Consider the following 27092-nt stretch of genomic DNA (forward strand, 5'->3'; position numbering starts at 1 on the left):
TGGTATTCAGATACCAGCAGGGTCACCCATTGAGGACAGGTTTCAGCTGAGCTTCCAGACTAAGACAGACTAGGAAGAAGGACCCAACACTCTACATTTGAAAAGCATTAGCCAGTGAAAACCTTATGAATAGCAGTGGAACATTGTCTGATATAGTGCTGGAAGATGAACCGCCCAGGTTGGAAGGCGCTCAGAAGATGACTGGGGAAGAGCTGCCTCCTCAAAGTAGAGTTGACCTTAATGACGTGGATGGAGTAAAGCTTCCAGGACCTTCATTTGCTGATGTGGCACGACTCAAAATGAGAAGAAACAGCTGCAAACATCCATTAATAATTGCAACATGGAATGTATGAAGAACGAATCTAGGAAAATTGGAAATCATCAAAAATGAAATGGAACACATAAACATTGATATCCTAGGCATTAGTGAGCTGAAATGGACTGGTATTGGCCATTTTGAATCAGACAATCCTATAGTCTACTATGCTGGGAAGGACAACTCGAAGAGGAATGGTGTTGCATTCGTCATCAAAAAGAACATTTCAAGATCTATCCTGAAGTACAACACTGTCAGTGATTGGATAATATCCATATGCCTACAAGGAAGACCAGTTAATACAACTATTATTCAAATTTATGCACCAACCACTAGGGCCAAAGGTGAAGAAATAGAAGATTTTTATCAGCTGCTACAGTCTGAAATGGATCGAACATGCAATCAAGATGTATTGACAATTATTGATGATTGGAATGTGAAAGTTGGAAACAAGAAGGATCAGTAGTTGGAAAATATGGCTTTGGTGCTAGAAACAATGCTGGAGATCGAATGATAGAATTTTGCAAGGCCAACAACTTCTTCATTGCAAATACCATCTTTCACCAACATAAACAGCAACTGTACACACGGACCTTGCCAGATGGAACACACGGAAATCAAATTGACTCCATCTGTGGAAAGAGACAGTGGAAAAGCTCAATATCATCAGTCAGAACAAGGCCAGGGGCCGACTGTGGAACAGACCATCAATTGCTCCTATGCAAGTTCAAGCTGAAACTGAAGAAAATCAGAACAAGTCCACAAGAGCCAAAATATGACCTCGCATATGTCCCACCTGAATTTAGAGACCATCTCAAGAATAGATTTGATGCATTGAACACTAGTGACCGAAGACCAGACGAGTTGTGGAATGACATCAAGGACATCATCCATGAAGAAAGCAAGAGGTCACTGAAAAGACAGGAAAGAAAGAAAAGACCAAGATGGATGTCAGAGGAGACTCTGAAACTTGCTCTTGAGTGTCGAGCAGCTAAAGCAAAAGGAAGAACTGATGAAGTAAAAGAACTGAACAGAAAATTTCAAAGGGCCTCTCGAGAAAACAAAGTAAAGTATTATAATGACATGTGCAAAGAGCTGGAGATGGGAAACCAAAAGGGAAGAACACACTCGGCTTTTCTCAAGCTGAAAGAATTGAAGAAAAAATTCAAGCCTTGAGTTGCAATAGTGAAGGATTCCATGGGGAAAATATTAAATGATGCCGGAAGCATCAAAAGAAGATGGAAGGAATACACAGAGTCATTATACCAAAAAGAATTAGTCGATGTTCAACCATTTCAAGAGGTGGCATATAATCAGGAACCGATGGTGCTGAAGGGAAGAAGTCCAAGCTGCTCTGAAGGCATTGGCGAAAAAGAAGGCTCCAGGAATTGATGGAATATCAATTGAGATGTTTCAACAAACAGATGTAGTGCTGGAGGTGCTCACTCGTCTATGCCAAGAAATATGGAAGACAGCTTCCTGGCCAACTGACTGGAAGAAATCCATATTTATGCCTATTCCCAAGAAAGGTGATCCAACCGAATGTGGAAATTATAGAACAATATCATTAATATCACACACAAACAAAATTTTGCTGAAGATCATTCAAAAACGGCTGCAGCCGTATATCAACAGGGAACTGCCAGAAATTCAGGCTGGTTTCAGAAAAGGACGTGGAACCAGGGATATCATTGCTGATGTCAGATGGATCCTGGCTGAAAGCAGAGAATACGAGAAGAATGTTTACCTGTGTTTTATTGACTATACAAAGGCATTCGACTCTGTGGATCATAACAAACTATGGATAACACTGCGAACAATGGGAATTTCAGAACACTTAATTGTGCTCGTGAGGAAACTTTACATAGACCAAGAGGCAGTTGTTCGTACAGAACAAGGGGATATTGATTGGTTTAAAGTCAGGAGAGGTGTGCATCAGGGTTGTATTCTTTCACCATACCTATTTAATCTGTATGCTGAACAAATAACTCGAGAAGCTGGACTATATGAAGAAGAACAGGGCATCAGGACTGGAGGAAGACTCATTAACAACCTGCATTATGTGATAACACAACCTTGCTTGCTGAAAGTGAAGAGGACTTGAAGCACTTACTAATGAAGATCAAAAACACAGCCTTCAGTATGGATTACACCTCAACATAAAGAAAACAAAATTCCTCACCACTGTACCAATGAGCAATATCATGATAAAGAGAGAAAAGATTGAAGTTGTCAGGAGTTTCATTTTACTTGGATCTACAATCAACAGCCATGGAAGCAGCAGTCAAGAAATCAAAAGATGCATTGCATTGTGGAAATCTGCTGCAAAGGACCTCTTTAAGGTGTTGAGGAACAAAGATGTCACCCTGAAGACTAAGGTGCGCCTGACCAAGCCATGGTATTTTCAGTCGCATCATAAGCATGTGAAAGCTGGACAATGAATAAGGAAGACCGAAGAAGAGTTGACGCCTTTGAATATTGGTGTTGGCGAAGAACATTGAATATACCATGTTCTGCCAAAAGAACGAACGTATTTGTCTTGGAAGAAGTGCGGCTAGAATGCTCCTTAGAGGCAAAGATGGCGAGACTGCGTCTTACATACTTTGGACATGTTGTCAGGCGGGATCAGTCCCTGGAGAAGGACATAATGCTTGGCAGAGTACAGGGTCAGCGGAAAAGAGGAAGACCCTCAATAAGGTGGATTGACACAGTGGTTCCAACAATGAGCTGAAGCATAACAACAATTGTAAGGATGGCGCAGGACCGGGCAGTGTTTCGTTCTGTTGTGCATAGGGTCCCTCTGAGTTGGAACCGACTCGACGGCATCTAACAACAACACACAAATTAAAGCTATCCAAATGGCTAAAATTGAAACGATTCCTAAGACCAAGTGTTGGTGACGATGTAGATAGAGCAATTGGGACTCTTATCTATTTCTGGTAGGATCATCCAGTGGTACCCTGAAAAACTGGCAGTGTCTACTGAACATACATAAACCCTATGATGCAGGAGTTCTACTACTGCATATTTACTCAGCAGAATTGAGTGCCTGTGTTCAACAAAACAGGTACAAGAATACTCACGTTTTATTCCTAATGACCTAGGAATCTCCATCAACAGTATAAATAAATTGTGGCATGTTCATACAGTTGACTACACAACAATGCAAAGAAGGAAATAGTGTTACGCAGCATGGATAATCTCACAGACAAAATATTATTCAAGAGGAGCCAAAGACAAAAGAACCTACTGTGTGATCATTTACATGCTTTATGTGATAGAAGTCAAAACAGTGGTTTCTTTTTGGATGTAGGGAGTACTGACTTAGAGGAGGGCCCACCAGAGCATTTTGGGATACTAGAAATGTTTTTATACAGGCTTCCTTGTTTTATTGCACTTTACAGATATTGTGACTTTTACAAATTGAAGATTTGCTACAACTGTGCATGGAGCAAGTCTCAGTGCCACTTTTCCAACAGCATGTGTTCATTCATGTCTGTGTCACATTTTGATAATTCTCACAAGATTTAAAACTTTTTTATTATATCTGTTATGGTGGCCTGTGATCAGTGATCTTTATGTTACTATCATAATTGTTTGGGGGCATCGTGAGCCACGCCCATGTAAGATGGCTCACTTAATCATTAACTGTCCTGTGTGTTTTTACTGCTCCACTGACCGGCTGTTCGCCTGTCTTTTTCCCTCTCCTCATTCCTTGCTATCCCCGGTATCCCCAATACCATAATATTGAAATTAGGCCAGTTAATAACCCTACAGTGCCATCTAAGTTTTCAGTTGAAAGGAAGAGTTGCACATCTCTCACTTGAAATCAAAACCTAGAAATGATCAAGCTTAGTGAGGAAGGCATGTCGACGGCCAAGATAGGCCAGAAGCTAGCCCTCTTTCGCCAAACATTTGGCCACATTGTGAATGCAAAGGAAAAGTTCGTGAAGGAAATTAAATGAAGTTTAAGGAAAGAAACTGTCTCCATAACATAAAAGTATGAGGAGAAGCAGCAAGTGCTGATGCAGAGGCTACAGCAAGTTTTCTAGAAGATCTAGCTCAGATAACTAATGAAGGTGGCTACACTAAACAATAGATTTTCGATGTAGGTGACGTAGCCTTATGTTGGAAGAAGTTGCCATCTAGGACTTTCATAGCTAAAGAGGAAAGGTCAGTGCCTGGCTTCAAAGCTTCAAAGGACAAGCTGATTTTATTGTTAAGGACTAATGCAGACGGTGACTTTAATTTGAAGCCAGTGCTTATTTACCATCCCCAAAATGCTAGGGCCCTAAAGAATTATGCTAAATCTACTCTCCCTGTGCTCCGTAATGGAATTGTTATTCCTGGATGACAGCACATCAGTTTACAACATGGTTTATGGAATATTTTAAGCCCACTGTTGAGACCTACTGTTCAGAAGAAAAGATTCCTCTCAGAATATTACTGCATATTTACAGAGCACCTGATCATCACAAGAGCTCTGATGGAGATATAGAAGAAGATTAATGTTGTTTTCATGCCTGCTAACAAAACTGCATTTTGCAGCCCATGGATCAAGGAGTAATTTTGACTTTCAAGTCTCATTATTACTTTTTTTATTGTGGTTTAGGTGAAAGTGTACAGCGCAAAGTAGTTTCTCACTCAAGAATTTATACACATATTGTTTTGTGACATTGGTTGCAATCCCCGAAATGTATCAGCACTCTTCTCTTTTCCCTTTACACTCCAGCTTCCCCGTGTCCATTCGTCCAGTTTTCTTGTCTCTTCCTGCCTTCTCCTTTTTGCTCGTGGGCAGGTGTTGCCCATTTGGACTCCTATACTTGACTGATGATTCCGTTGGTTTGTCGCACTGTGGGGGCTTCTGTGTTGCCGTGTTGCTGGAAGCTGTCCCACCAGTATTCAAATACTAGCAGGGTCACCCATGGCAGACAGGTTTCAGCTGAGCTTCCAGACAAAAACAGACTAGGAAGAAGGACCCAGCAGTCTATTTCTGAAAAGAATTAGCAAGTAAAAACCTTATGGGTAGTAGTAGAACATTTTCTGATATACTGCCAGAAGATGACCTCCTCAGGATAGAGGGCACTAAGAATATGACCAGGGCAGAGCTGCCTCCTGAAAGTAGAGTCCCCCTTAATGATGTGGATGGATTAAGCTCTTGGTACCTACATTTGCTGATGTGGGACAACTCAAAATGAGAAGAAACAGCTACAAACATCCAATGATAATAGGAAGGTGGAATGTATGAAGTATGAATCTAGGAAAATTGGAAATTGTCAGAAATGAAATGGAGTGCATAAAGATCAATATCCTAGGCATTAAACTGAGCTGAAACGGACTGGTATTGGTCTTTTTTTTTTTTTTTTTTTGAGTTATAAAAGGTTTTATTAAAGCACAAACAGTTCAGGTATTCACAAATCATGTTTGGTAAGTATTAAAATACAATTTTTTTTTTATTGTGCTATAAGTGAAAGTTTACAAATCAAGTCAGTCTCTCATACAAAAACTTTTGTACACCTTGATATGTACTCCTAGCTGCTCTCCCACTAATGAGATAGCACATTCTTCCTCTCCACCCTATATCCCCTGTGCCTATTAAGCTAGCTCCTGTCCCCCTCTGTCATCTTATCTTGCCTCCAGACAGGAGCTGCCCACATAGTCTCATGACTCTACTTGAGCCAAGAAGCTCACACCTCACCAGTATCATTTCCGGTCTTATAGCCCAATCCAATCCCTGTCTGAAGAGTTGGCTTCAGGAATGGTTCCAGTCTTGGGCTAACAGAAGGTCTGGGAGCCATGACCTCTGGGGTCCCTCTAGTCTCAGTCAGACCATTAAGTCTGGTCTTTATACAAGAATTGAAGGTCTGCATCCTACTGCTACTGCTCTCCTGCTCCATTAGGGATTCTCTGTTGTGTTCCCTGTCAGGGCAGCCATTGATTATAGCCAGGCACCATCTAGTTCTTCTGGTCTCAGGCTGATGTAGTCTCTGGTTTATGTGGCCCTTTCTGTCTCCTGGGCTCATATTTACCTTGTGTCTTTGGTGTTCTTTATTCTCCTTTACTCCAGGTGGGCTGAGACCAGTTGATGGATCTTAGATGGCTGCTTGCCAGCGTTTAAGACCCTAAATGCCACTCACCAAAGTGGATGCAGAACATTTTCTTAATACATTTTGTTATGCCTTTTGACCTAGATGTCCCTTGAAACTATGGTCCCCAGACCCCCATCCCTGCTACTCTGGCCTTTGAAGCATTTGGTTGTGTTCACGCAACTTCTTTACTTTTGGTTTAGTCCAGTTGTGCTGACCTCTCCTTTATTGTGTGTTGTCTTTCCCTTCACTTAAAATAGTTCTTGTCTACTATCTAATTAGTGAATACCTGTCTCTCTCCCTTCCCACATTTGTAACCGCCAAAGAATATTTTCTTCTGTGTTTAAGCTTTTTCTCTAGTTCTCATACAATATTTGTGCTTTTGCGACTGACTAATTTCACTCAGCATAATGCCTTCCAGATTCCTCCACGTTCTGAAATGTTTCACGGATTCATCATTGATCTTTATCGATGCGTAGTATTCTATTGTATGAATATACCATAATTTATTTATCCATTCATCCATTGACGGGCACCTTGGTTGCTTCCATCTTTTTGCTGTTGTAAACAGTGCTACAGTGAACATGGCTGTGCATATCTCTGTTCGTTTAAAAGGTCTTATTTCTCTAGGATATATTCTGAGGAGTGGGATTGCTGGATCATATGGTGGTTTTATTTGTAGCTTTTTAAGGAAGCACCAAATTGATTTCCAAAGTGGTTGTACCATTTTATGTTTCCACCAGCATTGTATAAGTGCTCCAGTCTCTCCACAGCCTCTTCAACATTTATTATTTTGTGTTTTTTGGATCAACGCCAGCCTTGGTGGAGTGAGATGGTATCTCATTGTAGTTTTGATTTATATTTCTCTAATGGCTAATGATTGTATTTCCTCAGGTATCTGTTAGCTGCCTGAATGTGTTGTTTGGTGAAGTGCCCGTTCATATCCTTTGTCCATTTTTTAATTGGGTGATTTGTCTTTTTGTTGTTGAGTTTTTGCAGTATCATGTAGATTTTGGAGACCAGATGCTAATCAAATTTGTTATAGCCAAAAACTTCTTCCCAGTCTGTAGGTAATCTTTTTACTTTTTGGGGAAATCTTTGAATAAGCATAAGTATTTGTTTTTTAGGAACTTCCAGTTATCTAGTTTCTCTTCCTGTGTTTGTGCATTGTTAGTAATGTCATGTATACTGTTTGTGCCATGTATTAGGACTCCTAGCTTTGTCCCTAATTTTTGTCCATGACGTTTGTCATTTTAAATTTTATACTTAGGTCTTTGATCCATTTTGGATTAGTTTTTGTGCATGGTGTGAGGAATGGGTCTTGTTTCATTTTTTTGCAGATGGATATCCAGTTATGTCAGTACCATTTGTTGAAGAGACAGTCTTTTCCCCATTTAACAGAATTATGGGCCTTTGTCAAATATCAGCTGCTGCTCATGTGTGGATAGATTTATGTCTGGATTCTCAATTCTGTTCCACTGGTCTATGTATCTGTAGTTGGACCAGTACCAGGCTGTTTTGACTACTGTGGTGATATAATATGTTCTAAAATGAGGTAGTGCGAGGCTCCCCACTTTATTCTTCTTTTCAGTAATGCTTTACTTATCTGGGGTCTTGGTATTGGCCATTTGGAATCAGAAAATCACATGGTCTACTGTGCTAGGAATGACAACTTGAAGAGGAATGGTGTTGCATTCATTGTCAAAAAGAACATTTCAAATTCTACCCTGAAGTACAATGCTGTCAGTGATAGGATAATATCCATACGCCTATAAGGAAGACCAGTTAATATGACTGTTATTCAAATTTATGCAAAAACTACTAAGGCCAAAGATGAAGAAACTGAAGATTTTTACCAACTTCTGCAGTCCGAAATTGATCAAACATGCAATCAGGATGCACCAATTATTACTGGTGAATGGGATGCAAAAGTTGGAAACAACGATGAAAGGACTGGTAGTTGGAAAATATGTCCTTGATGATATAAACGATGTGAGAGATCACATGATTGAATTTTGCAAGACCAACGACATCTTCATTGCAAATACATTTTTTCACCAACGTAAACAGCGGCTGTATACGTGGACCCCACCAGATGGAATACACAGGAATCAAACCAACTCCATCTGTGGAAAGAGACAATGGAAAAGCTCAATATCATCATTCAGAACATGGCCAGGGAACAAATGCGGATCAGACCACCACTTACTCATATGCAAGTTCACGTTGAAACCGATGAAAATTAGAACAAATCCACGAGATCCAAAGTACAACCTTGAATATACCCCACTTGAATTTAGAGACCATCCTAAGAATAGATTTGACATGTTGAACACTAGTGACCGAAGACCAGATGAGTTGTGGAAGGACATCATACATGAATAAAGGAAGAGGTCATTAGAAAGACAGGCAAGAAAGAAGAGACTCTGAAACTTGCTCTTGAATGTTGAGTAGCTAAAGCAAAAGGAAAAAATGATGACATAAAGAGCTGAACAGAAGATTTCAAAGGGTGGCTCAAGAAGACAAAGTAAAGTGTTATGATGACACGTGCAAAGACCTGGAGATAGAAAACCGAAAGGAAAGAACACACTTAGCATTTTTGCAGCTGAAACTGAAGAAATAATTCAAGCCATGAATTGCGATTCTGAAGGGTTCTATGGGAAAAATATTTTATGACACAGGAAGCATCAAAAGAAGATGGAAGGAACACACAGAGTCTTACTATACCAAAAAGAATTGGTTGATGTTCAGCCATTTCAGAAGGTAGCATATGATCAGGAACCAATGGTACTGAAGGAAGAAATCCAAGCTGCATTAAACGTATTGGCGAAAAACAGGACTCTAGGAATTGATAGAATACCAATTGAGATGTTTCAGCAAATGGATGCAGAACTGGAGGTGGTCACTCGTTTATGCCAAGAGGATGTGGAAGACAGCTACCTGGTGAACTGACTGGATGAGATCCATATTTAGCCTATTCCCAAAAAAGGTGATCCAACCAAATGCAGAAATTAACGAACAATATCATTAATACCACATGCAAGTAAAATTTTTCTGACAATCATCCAAAAGTGGCTGCAGCGGTGTATCGACAGGGAACTACCAGAAATTCAAGCCGGATTTGGAAGAGGACGTGGAACCAGAAGTATCATTGCTGATGTCATATGAAAGCAGAGAATACCAGGAAGATGTTTACCTGTGTTTTATTGATTATGCTAAGGCATTCAACTGTGTGGATCATAACAAATTATGGATAACGTTGCAGAGAATGGAATTCCAGAACAGTCAATTGTGCTTATGAGGAATTTGTACATGGATCAAGAAGCAGTCATTTGAACAGAACAAGGGAATGCTGCATGGATTGAAATCAGGAAAGGTATTTGTCAGGGTTGTATCATATCACCATACCTAGTAAATCTGTATGCGGAGCAAATAATCCAAGAAGCTGGATTATCTAAAGAAGAATGAGGCATCAGAATTGGAGGAAGACTCATTAACAGCCTGTGTTACACAGATGACGCAACCTTGCTTGCTCAAAGTGGAGAGGACTTGAAGCACTTACTGGTGAAGGTCAAAGACCACAGTATGGATTACACCTCAACATAAAGAAAAGAAAAATACTCACAACTGGACCGATAAGCAACATCATGATAAATGAAGAAAAGCCTGAGGTGTTCAAGGATTTCATTTTACTTGGATCCACAGTTAACATCCATGGAAACAGCAGTCAAGAAATCAAAAGACACATTGCATTGGGCAAACCGACTGTAAGAGATCTCTTTAATGTGTTAAAAGACAAAGATATCACCTTGAGGACTAAAGTGCACCTGACCCAAGCCACGGTATTTTCACTTGCCTCGTTTGGATGCAAATGCTGGACAGTGAATAAGGAAGACCAAAGAATTGATACCTTTGAATTGTGGTATTGGCAAAGGATATTGAATATACCATGGACTGCCAAAAGAACGAACAAATCTGCCGTGGAAGAAGTATAACCAGAATGCTCCTTCGAAGCACGAACAGTGAGACTATGTCTCATATACTTTGGACGTAGCATCAGGAGGGGTCAATCCCTGGAGAAGGACATAGTGCTTGGTAGAGAGTCAGCAAAAAAAAGGAAGACCCTCAATGAGATAGATTGACACAGTGGGTGCAACAATGGGCTCAAGCATAGCAACAGTTTTGAGGGTGGCACAGGACCAGGCTGTGTTTCGTTCTGTTGTGCATACGTTTGCTGTGAGTCGAGTCCAAGTCAAGGGCACCTAACAACAACAACGTAATTGATCAAACTCACCTGTGTTATTGTTTGTTTTATAGGACTGTCTAACCTTTGGCTGAAAGGTTGGCTTCGGGAGTGGGTTCAGCTGTGAGTTAGCAGGGTGTCCAGGGGCCATCATCTTCAGCTTTCCTCCAGCCTCTTGTCAGACCAGCAAGTCTGGTGGGTTTTTGTGTGTGTGTGTGTGTGAATTTCATATTTATTCACTTCTTCCATCTCTCCAGGACACTCTATTGTGATCCCTGTCAGAGCAGTTGGTGGTGGTAGCCAGGCACCATTTAGTTCTTCTGAGCTCAGGCTGGTGGAGGTTCTATTAGTCCTTTGAAGTAATATTTTCCTTGTGTTTTTGGTTTTCTTCATTCTCCTTTGCTCCGAGTGTGCTGGAATCAATAGATGTATCTTAGGTCATTCGCAATCTTTTAAGACTCCAGATGCTACTCACCAAAGTAAGATGTAGAACATTTTCTTTATGAACTCTTTTATGCCAATTTTCAAGTCTTATTATTTAAGAAATACATTTCATAAGGCTTTTTATAGCTGTCATAGATAGTGATTTCTCTGATGGATCTGGGCAGAATAAATTGAAAACCTTCTGGAAAGGAGTCATCATTCTCCATTCCATTAAGAACATTTGTGATTCTAGGGAGGAGGTTAAAATATCAACATTGACAGGAGTTTAGAAGAAGATTCTAACCCTCATGGATGACTTCGAGGGGTTCAAGACTTCAGTGGAGGAAGCAACTACAGATGCAGTGGAAATAGCAGGGGAACTAGAATCAGAAGGTAGAGCCTGAAGATGTGACTGAATTGCTGAAGTCTCATGATAAAACCTTTAATGGATGAGGAGTTGATTCTTATGGATGAGCAAAGAAAGTGGTTTCTTGAGATGAAATCTGCTCCTGGTGAAGATGCCATGAACATTGTTGAAATGACAATAAAGGATTTAGAATGTTACATAAACTTAGTTGATAAAGTATCAGCAGGGTTTGAGAAGATTGACTTGAATTCTGAAAACAGTTCTACTGTGGGTAAAATGCTGTCAAACAGCACCACATGCTACAGGGAGATTTTTTGTGAAAGAAACAGTCAATCGATGCACCAAACTTCATTGTTGTCTTATTTTAAGAAATTGCCACAGCCTCCCCAACCTTCAGCAACCACCACCATGAGCAGTCAGCAGCCATCAACCTTGAGGCAAGACCCTCCACCAGCAAAAAGATTATGACTTGCTAAAGGATCAGATGGTGGTTATTGTTTTTTAGCAATAAAGTGTCTTTTAACTAAGATATGTACATTTTTTTTTAGACATAATGCTGTTGTACACTTAATAGACTATAGTATAATGAAAAAAAAAAGAAATATATGCACTGGGAAAACAAAAAATTCATCTGACTCAGTTTATTGTAATACCTGTTTTATTGCAGTGGTCTGGAACCAAGCCCACTATGTCTCTGAGGCATGCCTGCGTCCTACTCTGGATGGTGGCCACACACATGTAGATATATGTCACAATTCTTTAAGTTGTACGCCTACACAGTTAACATCTGCAGTGTCTGCACACTTTACTGTAAGTTATACCTCAATAAAAAAAAAAAGTAGAACAAACAGAAAAGCCCAGCTTATTCTTTACTCACTGATTTGAAATTCTGCCATTGTTATATACCAAATTCTAAATTATTCAAGGACCTTTTTCTAGGCCTTGCATTGCTTTCCATCCCTTCTTCTATTTTTGCCATTATACTACTCTGATTTAGTCATTTTTGTTTCAGAATACATTTAATGTTTAATAGTACAAGTCTTTCCTATTTATTCTTCTATTCCAAAGTTATCTTGAATATTCTTACCTTTTTATAATTATAATCTTTAGAATCAAATAGTCAAATTCTTGCACACCTTCGTACCATTGGAATTTTGATTGGAATTACATGAAACTAATGAATTGTAAATTTGGAGATCATTGGCATCGGAGTTGAGTTCAGAAACATTACATGTCTGTCTCTCCATTTCTTCTCAGTTTCATAGTTGTCTTCATGTGGTTCCTGCAAATTTACTAAGTTTATTTTTACACACTTTTGGTTTTCTATTGTGAGTGGGACTTTCTTTGTTACATTTTTATGATCCTTGATATAATATCCTTGATTTTATTATAACTTGATAACCATAAATAATAATAATGTTGTTGTTAGGTGCTATCAAGTTGGTTCTGACTCACAGCAGCCCTATGTACAACAGAACAAAACACTACCTGGTCCTGTGCCATCCTCACAATCGTTGCTATGTTTGAGCCCATTGTTGCAGCCTCTGTGTCAGTCCATCTCATTGAGGGTCTTTCTCTTTTTTGCTTACGCTCTACTTTACCAAGCATGATATCCTTCTCCTGATAACATGTCCAAAGTATGTGAGATGAAGTCTCACCATTCCCCCTTCTAAGGAGCATCCTGCTGTACTTCTTCCAAAACAAATTTGTTCGTTCTTCTGGCAATCCATGATATTCAGTAATGTTCGCAAACACCATAATTCGAAGGTACCAATTCTTCTGTCTTCCTTATTCACCGTCCAGCCTTCACAAGTGTATGAGGCGATTGAAAATACCACCGTTTGGATCAGGTCTACCTTAGTCCTCAAAGTGACATCTTTGCTTTTCAACACTTGAAAGAGTTGTTTTGCAGCGGATTTGGTCAGTGCAATACGACACTTGATTTCTTGACTGAGGCTTCCATGGGTGTTGATTGTGGACCCAAGTATAATGAAGTCCTTGACAACTTCATTATTTTCCCCATTCATAGTGATATTGCTTCTTGGTCCATTTGTGAGGATTTTTGTTGTCTTTATGTTGGAGTGTCAATCCGTACTGAAGGCTATAGCCTTTGATCTTCATCAATAAGTGCTTCAAGTCCTCTTCACTTTCAGTAAGTAAGGTTATGTCATCTGTGTAACACAGTTTGTTAATGAGTCTTCTGCCAGTCCTGATGCATTTTCTTTTTCATGTAGTCCATCTTCTTGGGTTACTTGCTAAGCGTATAGATTGAATAAGTATGGTGAAAGGATACAGTACTATCACACACCTTTTCTGATTTTAAACCACTCAGTATCCCTTCTTACTGTTCGAAAGACTGCCTCTTGGTCTGTATACAGATTCCACGTGAGCACAATTAAGTGTTCTGGGATTCCCATTCTTCCCAGTGTTATCCATAATTTGTTATGATCCACCCAGTCGAATGCCTTTGTGTAGTCCATAAAACACAGGTAAACATCTTCCTGGTATTCTCTGCTTTCAGCCAAGATCCATCTGACATCAGCAATAATATCCCTTATTCCATGTCCTCTTCAAAATCTGGCTTGAATTTCTGGCAGTTCCCTGTCTATGTACTGCTGCAGCCACTTTTGAATGATCTTTAGCAAAATTTTACTTGCATCTGATACTAATGTTTGATAATTTCTGCATTCTGTTGGATCACCTTTCTTTGGAATGTCCACAGGTATGGATCTCTTCCAGTCGGTTGACCAGGTAGCTGTCTTCCAAATTTCCTGGCATCAACAAATGAGTGCTGCCAGCATCACATCTATTTGTTGAAACATCTCAATTGGTATTCCATCAGTTCCTGGAGCTTTGTTTTTTGCCGGTTCCTCCAGTGCAGCTTTGACTTTTTCCTTCAGTACCATCGGTTTTGGTACCTCCTGAAAAAAATATGATAATAGCTATTATTTATTGAACACTGTGTTAAGTCCTCTTACATTATTTACTTCTTGCTACAACCCTTAGTGCATAAATACTATTACAGCATCATTGCTTATTTTATATTTGGGGGCAATGAGGAACAAAGACTTAAGGCCAAACAGCTGGCGTGTGGTTACAGCTATGATTCTATCTCAGACAATCTCATTCCAGAGCCACAGTGCCTACGTGTACTATGCTGTGGGCCTAAGTGTCCTGAGGTGAAGGAGGAAAGATATACGGGAAGAGACAAGTTTGGGATCAAGTCCAGTGTTGGTGGATATGACTGATGATATAGCTGATAAGTAGTAATTGGATGGTTATCAGCAAGACCTACACTAAAGAGGATTTTTTGGTACCTGCTTATTTAAATGAGTAGAATATAGTATTATAGTTCTGAATTGATTCAAAGCAAATGAAGTCCTGCAATTTTTGTTTTAAATCGTAAATGATTTTATAATCACTCAGTATATTCTCAGGAGTACTGCTATATTTACTAAATGATGATAGTTATTTTACTTGTGTTGTTTGTAAGAAACCACCACTTGTCCTTACTAGCTGAAATAATGAAAACATATTATAAAGATGCACGTGGCAGTAAGGGAGATAGACTCTTGTGGATATCCAAGAAGTTGATCCATACGCAGGCCACAACTTGTGGATTCTAAAACTGACTTGTGTTCTGAATGAAAATCAGCTTTAGGTGCCTCAGCAGCAAGAGTTTGTAAAATACCATTACAGGATGCTATCTTTAACTTTTCTCAGCTGCTACTGTCTCTGTATCTGCTTTATGTCCATCTATTTGATTTCATAATGTCAATTATGTGTCTTCTCCTTGGTCCCAGGTAAAATTTCTAAGGGAGAACATTTCATTGGCCTAGAGAATTACTATGTTTGGGCAAAGCTTTCCATGCTTCATAGGCTATTGAACAAACAATGAATTGGCTCCCTTAAGCAGATATCTCCCACAGTGGTTATAGTCTTTTGTGTCCAGGGAGGAATGCGTGGTGATGTAAAACATGTCTGTCTTGAACTACCTCTTTAGCAGTAGGGTTAATTTGCCCCTAAAGACAGCAAATGTGTCCAGAGTGTACACTCTGATTAATGTGTTCAGTAGCCATTGCATCTTTTCCCTTTTAAATAAAATCTAAAGAACTGGCTGGCATTGAAACTAGCAGTTGCATTTAGAGATTGATTAGTACAGAAACGGAAATACGAAAGAGAATGCTTAGGTACAGGGATGGATTGTCAAATAAGCAAGGTAAGCAGAATGCTTACCTTTCTTACCAGATCATCTGTAGTGAGCAATTTCACGTGTTTTTACCACATCAAAGATTCAGCTTCTAGATATGGGTGGCATCCGGCTCTCCCTACCCCACAATACCTTTCTACAGAATCAAAGCCTCTTTTCAGATTTACAATCCCTGACAGGGGCAGATGACCCAATAAGCAAGGTGTCTGGGTCATCTAGTGCTGCTATAATGGAAATACCACAAGTGGATGGCTTTAACAAACAGAAATTTATCCTCTCACAGTTTAGGAGGTCAGGGTGCCAGCTTCCAGGGGAAGGCTTTTTTTTTGTGTCAGCCCTGGGGGAAGGTCCCGGTTCTCAGTCTTCTCCTGGTCTAGGAGCTTCTCAGCATAAGGATCCTGGGACCATAGGGTGCACTCCACTCTTGCTGCTTCTTACTTGGTGATAGAAAGTCCCTTTTCTCTGCTTGCTTTTCTCTCCTTTTATCTCTTGTAAGATAAAAGGTGATACAGGCCACCCCTCAGGGAAACTTCCCTCACGTTGAGTCAGAGCTGGGACCTGAGTGAGGGTGTTGCATCCCACCCTAATCCTCTTTAACATAACCTGATTTTGCCTTATTAACCACAGGCAGAGATTAGTATTTACAACACACAGGAAAATTACATCAGATCACAGATTGGAGGACAGCCACACAATACTAGGAATCATGGCCTAACCAAATTGACAAACATTTTGGGGGGACACAATTCAATCCATAATACGAGATTACTTGTACTTACTCACGGGATTACTTGTACTTACTTAGTAATCTGTAGTAAACAATTTCACCTGTTAAATTGTTCACTACAGGCTAGTAAAAAAGCACAATTAAGCCTGTGTTTACCTTGTTTATTGGATAATCCACCTCTGCTTATATGTATGACTCGATAATAGACCTTTGCTTACAAACCTGCCAATAAACCTGACAACATACTGTTGTATGTCTTCTAAGTAGCTTGGTTAAAGTGTCTGTTTAGTTAAAAAAAAAAAAAATAATAATAATTTTTTTTTTTTTTTTTTTTAACCAGGACCCTTTAAATCTTGGATGAGTTACTGAGAAACATGAGGAATATTTTTTTTCCTTGATGTTATAAGAAATAGGTTGGACTTGAAAAGAGCTTTTTTGAGATTGTTGTAAACCCCAGAATTTACCAAATCCCTTTAAGAATATTCTCTGGCATATGTGTCATTTGACCCAAATTCAGTGCTGATTTTAAGGTATATCATGAGATGTTTATTATGATGATAAATAATTTGTGGTAAAATGATAATAAATAATTCATAGTAAAGCCAAAAAAAGCAAATATTGTGTTCAGTGATAACGTTGATATTGGCAGGTAAAATTGTGTTTAAATACTTGTTAAATTGATCCTAGGTTGGGCTATGCAGGCTGCTGCCTATGTCTTCATTCATAGGAAATGGAAGGATGACAAGAATCATTTTGAAGACATGATTAATTATTTTTGTCATATCCGTGAACCTCTTCAACTCCTCATATTCCCAGAAGGGACTGATCTCACAGGTAAGGTGCCTAGGTTTAGATCACCAAATTTTAAAACATGAAGAAACTTAAAAGTAATCTAGTCTAAATTTATTCCTCAGATAAAGCAACTCAGCACCACCAAGACTAATGACCCACCCTAAGGGCACTTGGTTAATCAATAACACACAGAGAACCCAAAACTCCTTGGTTCCCCGCCCATTGAATTTATAATGGGAAATCCCAGGAAGCCATTATTATTCATACTCATCGTCCCAGAGTTCCATATTTTAATAATACTGATTGAATATGGAGGAGGAGCTTGGACAGTGAGCATTCTGTAGAATCTTTGGACTCAAAAAAGCAAAGTTTTAAAACCTTTTAATACCCTGATTACTTCAAGAAAGATCCAGTGGGATTTGAAAAGGATCCAGTAGATAAAGGTTTGCTATATAAGGGAAGACAAACTAAAGCAGAACAGAACTGAAATATAAAAATCACAAATGGTATGGAGAGGCAGAATGCAAATTTGTCTTCCAAATCCTCAATACTAGATTAAGAGGGGCAAGCCTTAATGCTAAAGAGAGAAGGACATACAAATTCATACTGTATACATAGTAATTTATGGAACCCATTACCCCAAAAGAAAGTTAAAGATGAAAAATGCAAATTTTACAAACGTTTAATAAATGAGCCCTTTTTTTTTTTTTTTTAAGAGATTGATAAAGGAAGTTAAGGTATTTAGGCAAAGATTTACCATTGATACCAAGGGGGAGATCTTTAACTCATCTGTTGCAGACAGAACTAAGCTAAATGAACTGTGGCAATTTTTACGTACTAAGCAAGTCTCTAAACATATATGCTTACTATACAGTATGTGTTTAATTTTTAAAGTTAAAATTCCAAGAATAGTTGGACAAAGAGTATTATCTGAGGTTAATATCTGCCACATACTGATTAAGCTTGAAAATATATAATTTTAAATTGATTGATTCCCAGAGCTAAACTACCATTAGGAAATTGTAATGTAAAAAAAGACAGCATTCTTAGGCACAACAGAATACCTCCCAGGATGAGCATACTAGGCTCGAAACTAAAGGACCACAAACTCATGGGACATCTATGTCAATTGGTGGAACATAGTACATTAAAAACAATGTTCTGCATCCTACTTTGGTGAGTGGTGTCTGGGGTCTTAGAAGTTTGTGAGCAGCCATCTAAGATGCAACTTGGTGGTCTCCTCCCATCCAGAGTAAAGGAGAATGAAGAAAACCAAAGACTCAAGGGAGCAATTAGTCCAAAGAACTAACAGACCACATGCACCACAGCCTGCCCAACCCCAGACCAGAAGAACTAGATGGTGCCCAGCTACCATTCTGACTGCTCTGACTGAGATCACAGTAGAAACCCTTAGAGTGGAAGAAAAATGTAGAATGAAAAATCAAATTCATAAAAAAACCCAGACTTACTGGCCTGATAGAGACTGGAGGAACCTGTGAGACTATGGCCCCAACACACCCCTCCGACTTGGAACTGCAGCCATTTCTGGAAATAATAAATTTGTTCAACAAACAAATTTGCTCTATAAACTTTTACCTAAAACACAATAAAATATTTTTTTAAAAAAGGACAGCAATATTTAAATTTTATAATACTTAGAATGTATAATATTTGAGTTTATATATTGAATATCAGCTAGTTTAGAGTGCAAAAAGCCATTTACTGAAATGATAGACTGATCTCATTTTGGAATAGCAAAATGCACATTAGAAAGGCAGCTTTGGAAGTTATTTAGTAACTAAATCTAATGGGGAAAAAAAAAGCTCATGGGCTGCTGATCTTCTGGTACATTAATGTTAAAATGTTCATACGTTGGACCTTCAGAGCCTCTAAAATATATTTTTTAACTTTTTCATTATATATCTTTTTCCTCAGGTTTCCCTTTTAGGTGATAAATTTAACATCTGTTTTCACATTTTTAGAGTCCAGAGTACTCACCATTACATGCTATAGTTGAATATTTTCTAAGTTAAAATGATGTTTACATTTTAACACCAACTTTCAAAAGCTACACTATTTGCCAAATAGAGAAAACAGAACGATTCTGAAGCTTAAAAAAAAAAATTTTTTTTTTTTTTTACAGGATTATACAGTTTTATTGATGGGGGGAGATTTTTTTTTAAGTAGACTGGCAAAATATCTTTAATTTTGGAAACATATATTAATTTAAAGGTGTTTTTAGTTACCACAGTTGCCTTTAAAATGCAGATTTTTAATCCCAAGGAGAATGTTTTATAATCCACTTTAAATTCTGATGAGTCGGAATCGACTCAAATGGCAACAGATTTGTTTTGTTTTGTTTTGTTTTTGTTTTAAATTCTAAATTCAGCTTGCTTGCACATTTTCAAACTAGTGCAATTTAATGTAACTTTACATATATTCTATCTTCATATATTATTGTTGGTTATAATTTTTTTTCTTGCTTATGGACAGAGCTCTGGTGGCATAGTGGTTAAAATGATCGACTGCTAACCAAAATATTGGTGCTTCGAAACCACCAGCTGCTCTGAGGGAGAAAGAAGCGACAGTCTGCTTCTGTGAAGATTACAACCTTGGAAACCCTACGGGGTCGCTATGGGTCAGAAGCAACTCAACAGCACTGGTTTTGGAAATAATGTATGTTTATTTTGAGAAATGTAGAAGGAAGCACAAATACTGCTTTAACCCCACTGCCCATAAATAAACACTATTCTAATTTTGGTCTATTGCTCTTGGTCTTTTTTTTTTTTTTTGTATTTTTATTGTTGTAAAAATATAAAGAACACATTTGCCAATTCAAAGGTTTTCACGTGTACAATTCAGTAAAACCAATTGCACCAATCAAGTTGTGCCACTGTCACCTACTTCTGTTGCCAGATTTTCCAACCCCATAGTCTTTTGGTCATTTTCATACACACACACATCCATATACATATATGTGCATGCATACATATATAGTTTTAAACAAAACTGGAAAATGGGGATTAGACTTTATTTTGTACTTTTTCCCACTTACGGTAAGCATTCTTTCATATCATTATTGTTGAAAATGTGTGTTTTAAAGTTGGATAGTTTTATGTTAGTCTACTTTAATTTTGAGTTCCATTTCTGTTACTTGGAAAGGAAAACTGTTTCCAGGTTTTTACAATTATAATATTATACACAATTAAACACTCTTTTACTTCTTTGGAAACCCTGGTAGCATAGTGGTTAAGAGCTATGGCTGCTAACCAAAAGGTCGGCAGTTTGAATCCACCAGGTGCTCCTTGGAAACCATATGGGGCAGTTCTACTCTGTCCTGTAGGGTCACTATGAGTCGGAATTGACTCAATGGCAGCAGGTTTTTGTTTTTTTTTTTTTTTTGGTACTTCTTTATTTAATATATATTATGAGTGCCTGGAGCTTAAGCTTACATTGTATTACAAAAGATAGTTAATAAACTAGTAAGTGGTAAAAATATGTCAGGTAGTCATAAGAAGAATATTAAAGCAGTGTAAGGAGGTAGAGAATAGTAGCAGAAAGGGGGTAGGAGTGCTATTTTTGTAAGGTGCTTAGGGACAGCCTCGACCAAAGGAACAAAGCAGACAAACCATGCAGAAATCTGGGTGAAGGGCATCCTGAGTAGAGGGAAGAGCAACTGCACAAGACCCTGCAGTGGTGGCAAGCCTGCCTGGTTTGTAGTCCCATTGAGGTGGAAGGAGTGCTGGCCTTGGGGTATTACAGGGAGTAAGCTGACAAGAGCAAGTTATCAGAAAGTGGGATGCTAGTACAGTCATTAATATTAGCAGAGTCTAAGGTAGGTGGGTAGATGAAGTGGGTAGATGGAAGGAAAAATCTGTATCTCTAATTATTCTGTATCTCTGATTACTTCTGTCTTCCTCCATTGTGGATGTACTTTTTAGACCTACTCATACTTGTATGCACATTCAACAACAGAGTTCAGTTTCGTCTTCAGAATGCCCAAAGTCAATATCAAACTAGAAGAGCAAACTGAAGAGTATTTAGTTACTATTCATCTTCATGGTATCCCTGAGATCCTCTCACCTGTCTATAAAATATTATTTTGTTGTTCCATGCCCAGAATATTCTGGAATAATTGGAGAGAAAAAATGGAGAGGGGCTTGTTATTTATTATATTTAGGGCCTTTATTTTGACTTGCTGGGGATCTGTGGGTATTTTTAATTCTTGGATTCAGCTTCCTCGATTATAAAATGATGAACCACCTTTTGTAAGTGTCCTTTGAATTATTTTAATGTTGTGGATTGTTTTTGTTGTTGAAATTTTGAGGACTCAGTGATCTTAAATTTAATCCTAGGAAAATTACGTTAATATAGGTATTTTTCTTGTGACTTGGAATAGTGTATAAATTTTAGGATGTAGCTGAGGATTGCAGGTTCTAACATCTGCTGTCATCAGGAGCTAATTCATGATCTCCAGCAGCTGAGGCCAAATAATTTCTGATCACTTTACTTTTTCCAAAAGTATTTGCTGAATAATGGGTTTGGTTCTTCTTGGAACTTGTAAAGTTACCTCATGGAATGGAAAAAGAGGTTTTTGCCAACAATTGGAATATATACTTGACTCAGTAACTATATTCAGCCAAACCATGTTCAGATGTTTGTACATGATGTGCTAATCATGTTCTCATTCTGTTGTGGAATGGTTGTGGTTAGTAATATTAGCATGCTCTGTGCCTGAGCAAGGCTGATATTTTACTTCGAATTGAGGGCCTAAATTGTTGGGTAAAAAAAAAAGTTAATCTGATATATTTGGCAAATTGCTGATAATTTCTTTTGGATATATAATCTTTATGTTTTATTAACCATCTACCATGTTTTATTAGCATTTTAGTTTTATTTTTTAGTGTTTTATATTTTAGTTTTACATAATAAAAATTGAAGGAACTATTTTATGAAATTCTTATTAGTATTTTATTTGCATTTCAGTTTTCATTGTATGTTGACGGTTCTATGAAATATTTAAAAAGAATTTTGAAGATTTGAATATGAATTTCAGAACACTGTTATTAATAATTTTCAAAAATTCTAATAAGTAGATAACTCAAGGATCTTTGTAAGGGACTAACTGAATTGTTCATGTCTTCTCTTTTGACTCTACTGCATTCAGTAATTACAGAACAGTTAATTATCAAAGAAATTCTGCACTTATTTCCTTACTTCATTTATTTTATGACTTCTGATGGTCTATTGTTTTGTTTAGAAAACAGCAAGGCTCGAAGTAATGATTTTGCTGAACAGAATGGACTTCAGAAATATGAATATGTCCTACACCCAAGAACTACAGGCTTTACTTTTGTAGTAGACCGTCTAAGAGAAGGTAAACATCCATCTCAAAATGTATTTTTTTATATGTGGCAAAAATTGCTAACTTTTACATATAGCCATTTAAAATGTATAAAACATTTTTCATACTTTATCTCAAGAAATAAGATATATTTAACTGTATTTTTATACTAAGTTGACCACATGCACTAAAATGTTTCACTATGTATTTAGAAATATAAATGCTATCTTTGTTAAAAACATTTCTTCTTTTTTGGAACAGACAATAAATAATACATGAATTTAGATTAGAATGTCATTTTTAAATGTTTCTTAAGGCAACAAAACTGTCTTGAAAGTATACTCTCATTTATACTTAATTTGGCTCTTAGAATTTAAGAATATATTATTCTCTTGCTATCTTAGATTCATAGTTCTTTATAGCTTAAAAAATATTTTTACATTTATTATTCCATTCACTCAACCATATGACTCTAGTTAGTAGGAAGGCAAGTACTGTTGTCTCCATTTTATAGGTGAACAGAAATGGCATCCACAGGTCACAGTAGTCAGGTATACAACCTCATTCTTCCGCTTCCTCATGTGTGTCTCATAATACTATGTCACACTTCTCTCTGTGTATATTGAAGGACATATGAGGACAAGGTGATCCACTGAAGATAGTGCATCCGTTTAAATGTTTAAGTTTTGATATTTTTGTTACATAAAAAAACCAGTTGTCTAAGAGTGATAGACACTCTGTTAAAGTAAAGCAAAAAGATTTATTGAAGGTTCGATAAAAGTCCAGTCTGGGAAAAACATCTGATTTTACAGAGTGAACAAAAGCTTCCAAAATGGCGAAGCTACAGAGACCTTTTAAAGGGTGAAAACAAAAAACTTGTGATGTACTGTTTTGATTGGACATTGTAAACTTAGATTAACACAAGGTGGGTTACTGGAAGTGGGAACTTACCCTTCCTGAGACATTGTGTAAGGAAGGGTCTTGATAGCTCCTGTGAAACCGTTTATTGTTATTCTGTCAGCTTAACCACAGAGAAAAGAAGATGACTTCCTTTAGTTTACTTTTAGTCACAGACCTTAAAGGATAAGTTAGGGGTTTGGATGTATTAAAAGAAAAGCAAGATGGAATAGGGTCCCAAACTCTAAAGCAGTCATTTTTACTTGAGTCAAGTGCATCAGTTTACTTGCTCTTATTCATTCCCTCCTTTTCATCAAAGATATCTATGAACATCCTTTGATCACTTTTTGAAGGAATGTTTCTTCTGCATGGACTTGATGGTTTGTTTTTCTTTGGTGGCTGTTTAAGTTTTGTGAGCTTTTACATTGTCCTTATTAAGTGGCTTTTGGTTATGACAAGTCTTTGCACTGCTTTGTTGCTTTTCAGTAGTTGGCTATCACTAGACCTCCTCACCGTGCTATAGCTTGACATTCAACTTCTGTGATCTCATGGAGGTGAGTTGGTAAAGAGCAAGGTCATATTAGAGGAACAACTTCACTACTTTGAATGGTTAATCCAGGGCACGGTGTCCCTCTATTTGGTTGTAGAGATGGGTAGCTTCTTCTGTATATATTAGTGGCATGGCATCTGTATAAAAATACATACTTAGACGGCATACATAACATCCAGTTCTCAGTCATTTTATCAGAATATGGAATGGACTTGTTTACCAGCTGAAGCTAATCTTCAGCTAGGACATGAATGTTAAGGGGAAACTGTCTTCATTTAATTTTCTTTTTTTCTTCATTTAATTAGATTCCTTAATTTGTTAGAAAAATCAGAAGTATTTCCGGCATATTCTATGGAAAGGTTTTAACAATACTTTGGGAACACAGAGTGAGTAAAACTAAACATTTAGAGATTTTACCTTGAATCTTTTGTGGGTGAAAGAGGTTAGAACTGCAACGTTAAGTTTTCTGGCTTTCTAATGCTAGGTTTCAGTGGGGGCTGTGAGAGCCAGCAGAAGAATATTTAAAGAAAACTCTATAATGAAAAAATATTAATCAAAAAGAGTATAATAAGGCAAGGGTTATAAAAATTGTATCAATTTCAAAATAAATTCTTCTCTCATTTGAAGGCATACACAGTGATTAAGAGCTTGGCTGCTAGCCAAAATATCGGCAGTTCTAAATCTACCAGCTGTGCCTTGGAAACCCTATGGGGCAGTTCTGCTCTGTCCTACAGGGTCGCTATGAATAAGAATCGACTTGAGAGCGACAGGTTTTATACAGTTCTTGCTATTATAATTAGTAAAATAATGATGATTAATGCAATATTACCTAGTAATTCTAGCACGAAAGCAGTAAGTTTAAATTAATTTATGAAGTCCAGTTTATAGAGGAAAATAGCTTCACAGGTTTTAAGTATTAGACAGGGGATAATGACCTCTAGTGAGGATATGAAAAACTGACTATATGGAGTGAAATCTCTTGACGTAGGGATAACAAAACACAGGGAGTGAAATCTCTTGACGTAGGGATAACAAAACACAGGGATAGGGCAGCTTAAATGTAACTCCATAAGAACTATCAATGCTGTTAAAATTCTAAGAATTTATGCATGAGTGAGAAATGACTAATCATTTCACCAATTATTCATTGGGGAAACAAATAAATTATCATCCTATAGTCTAAGTCAATAAAACAAAGTTACTTTAAAAGGTATACCTAGAGAGGCGGAGCCAAGATGGCGGAATAGACAGACGCTTCCATCGAGCCCTCTTTACAACAAAGACCCGAAAAAACAAGTGAAATGAGTATATCTGTGACAAGCTGGTAGCCCTGAGCATAAAAGGCAAGCTTAGACAACGAACTGAGGGGCAGGGGAAGGAAGAGACCGTTCAGAAGCGGAGAGGAATTGCCGGACCTGAATTGCGGGGAGCCCTCAGGCACCATTCCCGGCGCGGCTGCGTTGGCGGCAGCAGCGGCGGGCTGGTCCTAGCGTTCGGCTGCAGTTTCCTCAGGGAAAAGCAGCCAGCCACACAGACCACTCACACCTCGGGAACCTGAGCAGAAGGGCGCTCTCGGCAAAAGCTGAGTACTTGCGTATATTTTATTGTACCCACCCACCCCCAACCCAGCTTCAGCGGCTCAATCCCTAGGCCTGAGATAGACCCTGGTGAGCACCTGGAGCCATCCACCCGGCCTTCAGGAAGGAAAAAAATTCCAACTAGGGGGAAAAGATAATTTGCTAGCTCTATTAACTGGGGAAGCTCAGGACAGAAGCAGCTCCTGTCCAGGCAATAAACCGTCCATGGACCTTGAACACCTTTCCCTTCTGCATGGACCTGTGTGGGCCTATTTCGGGAGAATAGGCCCTTGTTGGCAAACTCCAACCATTTCAGTGGTGCGGTGGAGAGGTGTGTGTTTGACGTTTGACATTGCTTTGTCTATTAAACAAGGTCCTCACCTACCCACAACAGGGACCTAAGGACTGGTGGCTCCCCTTAGGTCGCCCAACCACCCGCGACAGGGACCCAGGGATAACTGGTTCCTCCCAGTCCTTACCATAAAATCTTTGGGTGCCCATGGTCCCTCTGCAGAGCCCACCCACCAGCGTGCTATAGGGAACAGAGATATGCTTTCTTCAGAGACACTTGGGGGTCAGTTCTCAGCCCCCTGCCTTGTTCAGAGTGTGACCCCTGCTGCAATCAGATACGGGTATATACGCCAATCACCCCTGCCCCTCTAAGACTGTAGGACAGAGCCTGTACTACACACTTAATATCAGCTAGCTGGAAACCTGAGCTGAATTCATACAAGAAAACTGAATGGACTTCTAGACTGATATATCTGATAACAGCTCTAGCCAGGTGGGGACAGGACACCAGAGCTCCAAAGGCGAAAATAATCAAGCTAGCTCACTCGAGCAACCCATAGGGGTATACCAAAACAAAACAAAGCAAGCAGCTACGACATAGTAAACAAGCATAAACTAATACAATAACGTATAGATGGCTCGGAGACAACTGTCAGTACCAAGTCACATAAAGAAACAGGCCATGATCACCTCAACAGGCTCTCAAAACAAAGAATCCAGGGATCTTCTAGATGAAAGTGCATTCCTGGAATTACCAGATGCAGAATACAAAAGTGTAATATACAGAACCCTTCAAGACATCAGGAAGGAAATGAGGCAATATGCAGAACAAGCCAAGGAACACACAGATAAAGCAACTGAACAACTCAGAAAGATTATTCAGGAACATAATGAAAAGTTTAATAAGCTGGAAAAATCCATAGACAGCAATCAGAAATTCAGAAGATTAACAATAAAATTACAGAATTAGATAACTCAGTAGAAAGTCAGAGGAGCAGAATTGAGCAAGTAGAAGCTAGAATTTCTGAACTCGAAGATAAATCACTTGGCACTAATATATTTGAAGAAAAATCAGATAAAAGAATTAAATGAAGAAACCTTAAGAATCACGTGGGACTCTATCAAGAGAAATAACCTACAAGTGACTGGAGTACCAGAACAGGGAGAGATAACAGAAAATACAGAGAAAATTGTTGAGAGTTTGTTGGCAGAAAACTTCCTTGATATTGTGAAAGATGAGAATATATCTGTCCAAGATATTCATCGAAC

At 38.4% G+C, this 27092-nt stretch overlaps 1 protein-coding gene across 7 annotated transcripts in view; it reads left to right on the plus strand.

The window, feature by feature from the left end:
• Positions 1-27092, plus strand: part of LCLAT1 (lysocardiolipin acyltransferase 1) — a 426874-nt gene that overhangs the window by 253952 nt on the left and 145830 nt on the right. For all 7 annotated transcript variants that reach the window (XM_049904965.1, XM_049904972.1, XM_049904968.1 and 4 more), the window contains 2 exons: positions 17060-17206; positions 22425-22541. In XM_049904965.1, coding sequence (XP_049760922.1) covers positions 17060-17206; positions 22425-22541 — 264 coding nt within the window. The remainder of the gene's footprint in view (positions 1-17059; positions 17207-22424; positions 22542-27092) is intronic.

Source organism: Elephas maximus, chromosome 12 (genome assembly GCF_024166365.1).
Source record: "Elephas maximus indicus isolate mEleMax1 chromosome 12, mEleMax1 primary haplotype, whole genome shotgun sequence".
NCBI lineage: Eukaryota > Metazoa > Chordata > Mammalia > Proboscidea > Elephantidae > Elephas > Elephas maximus.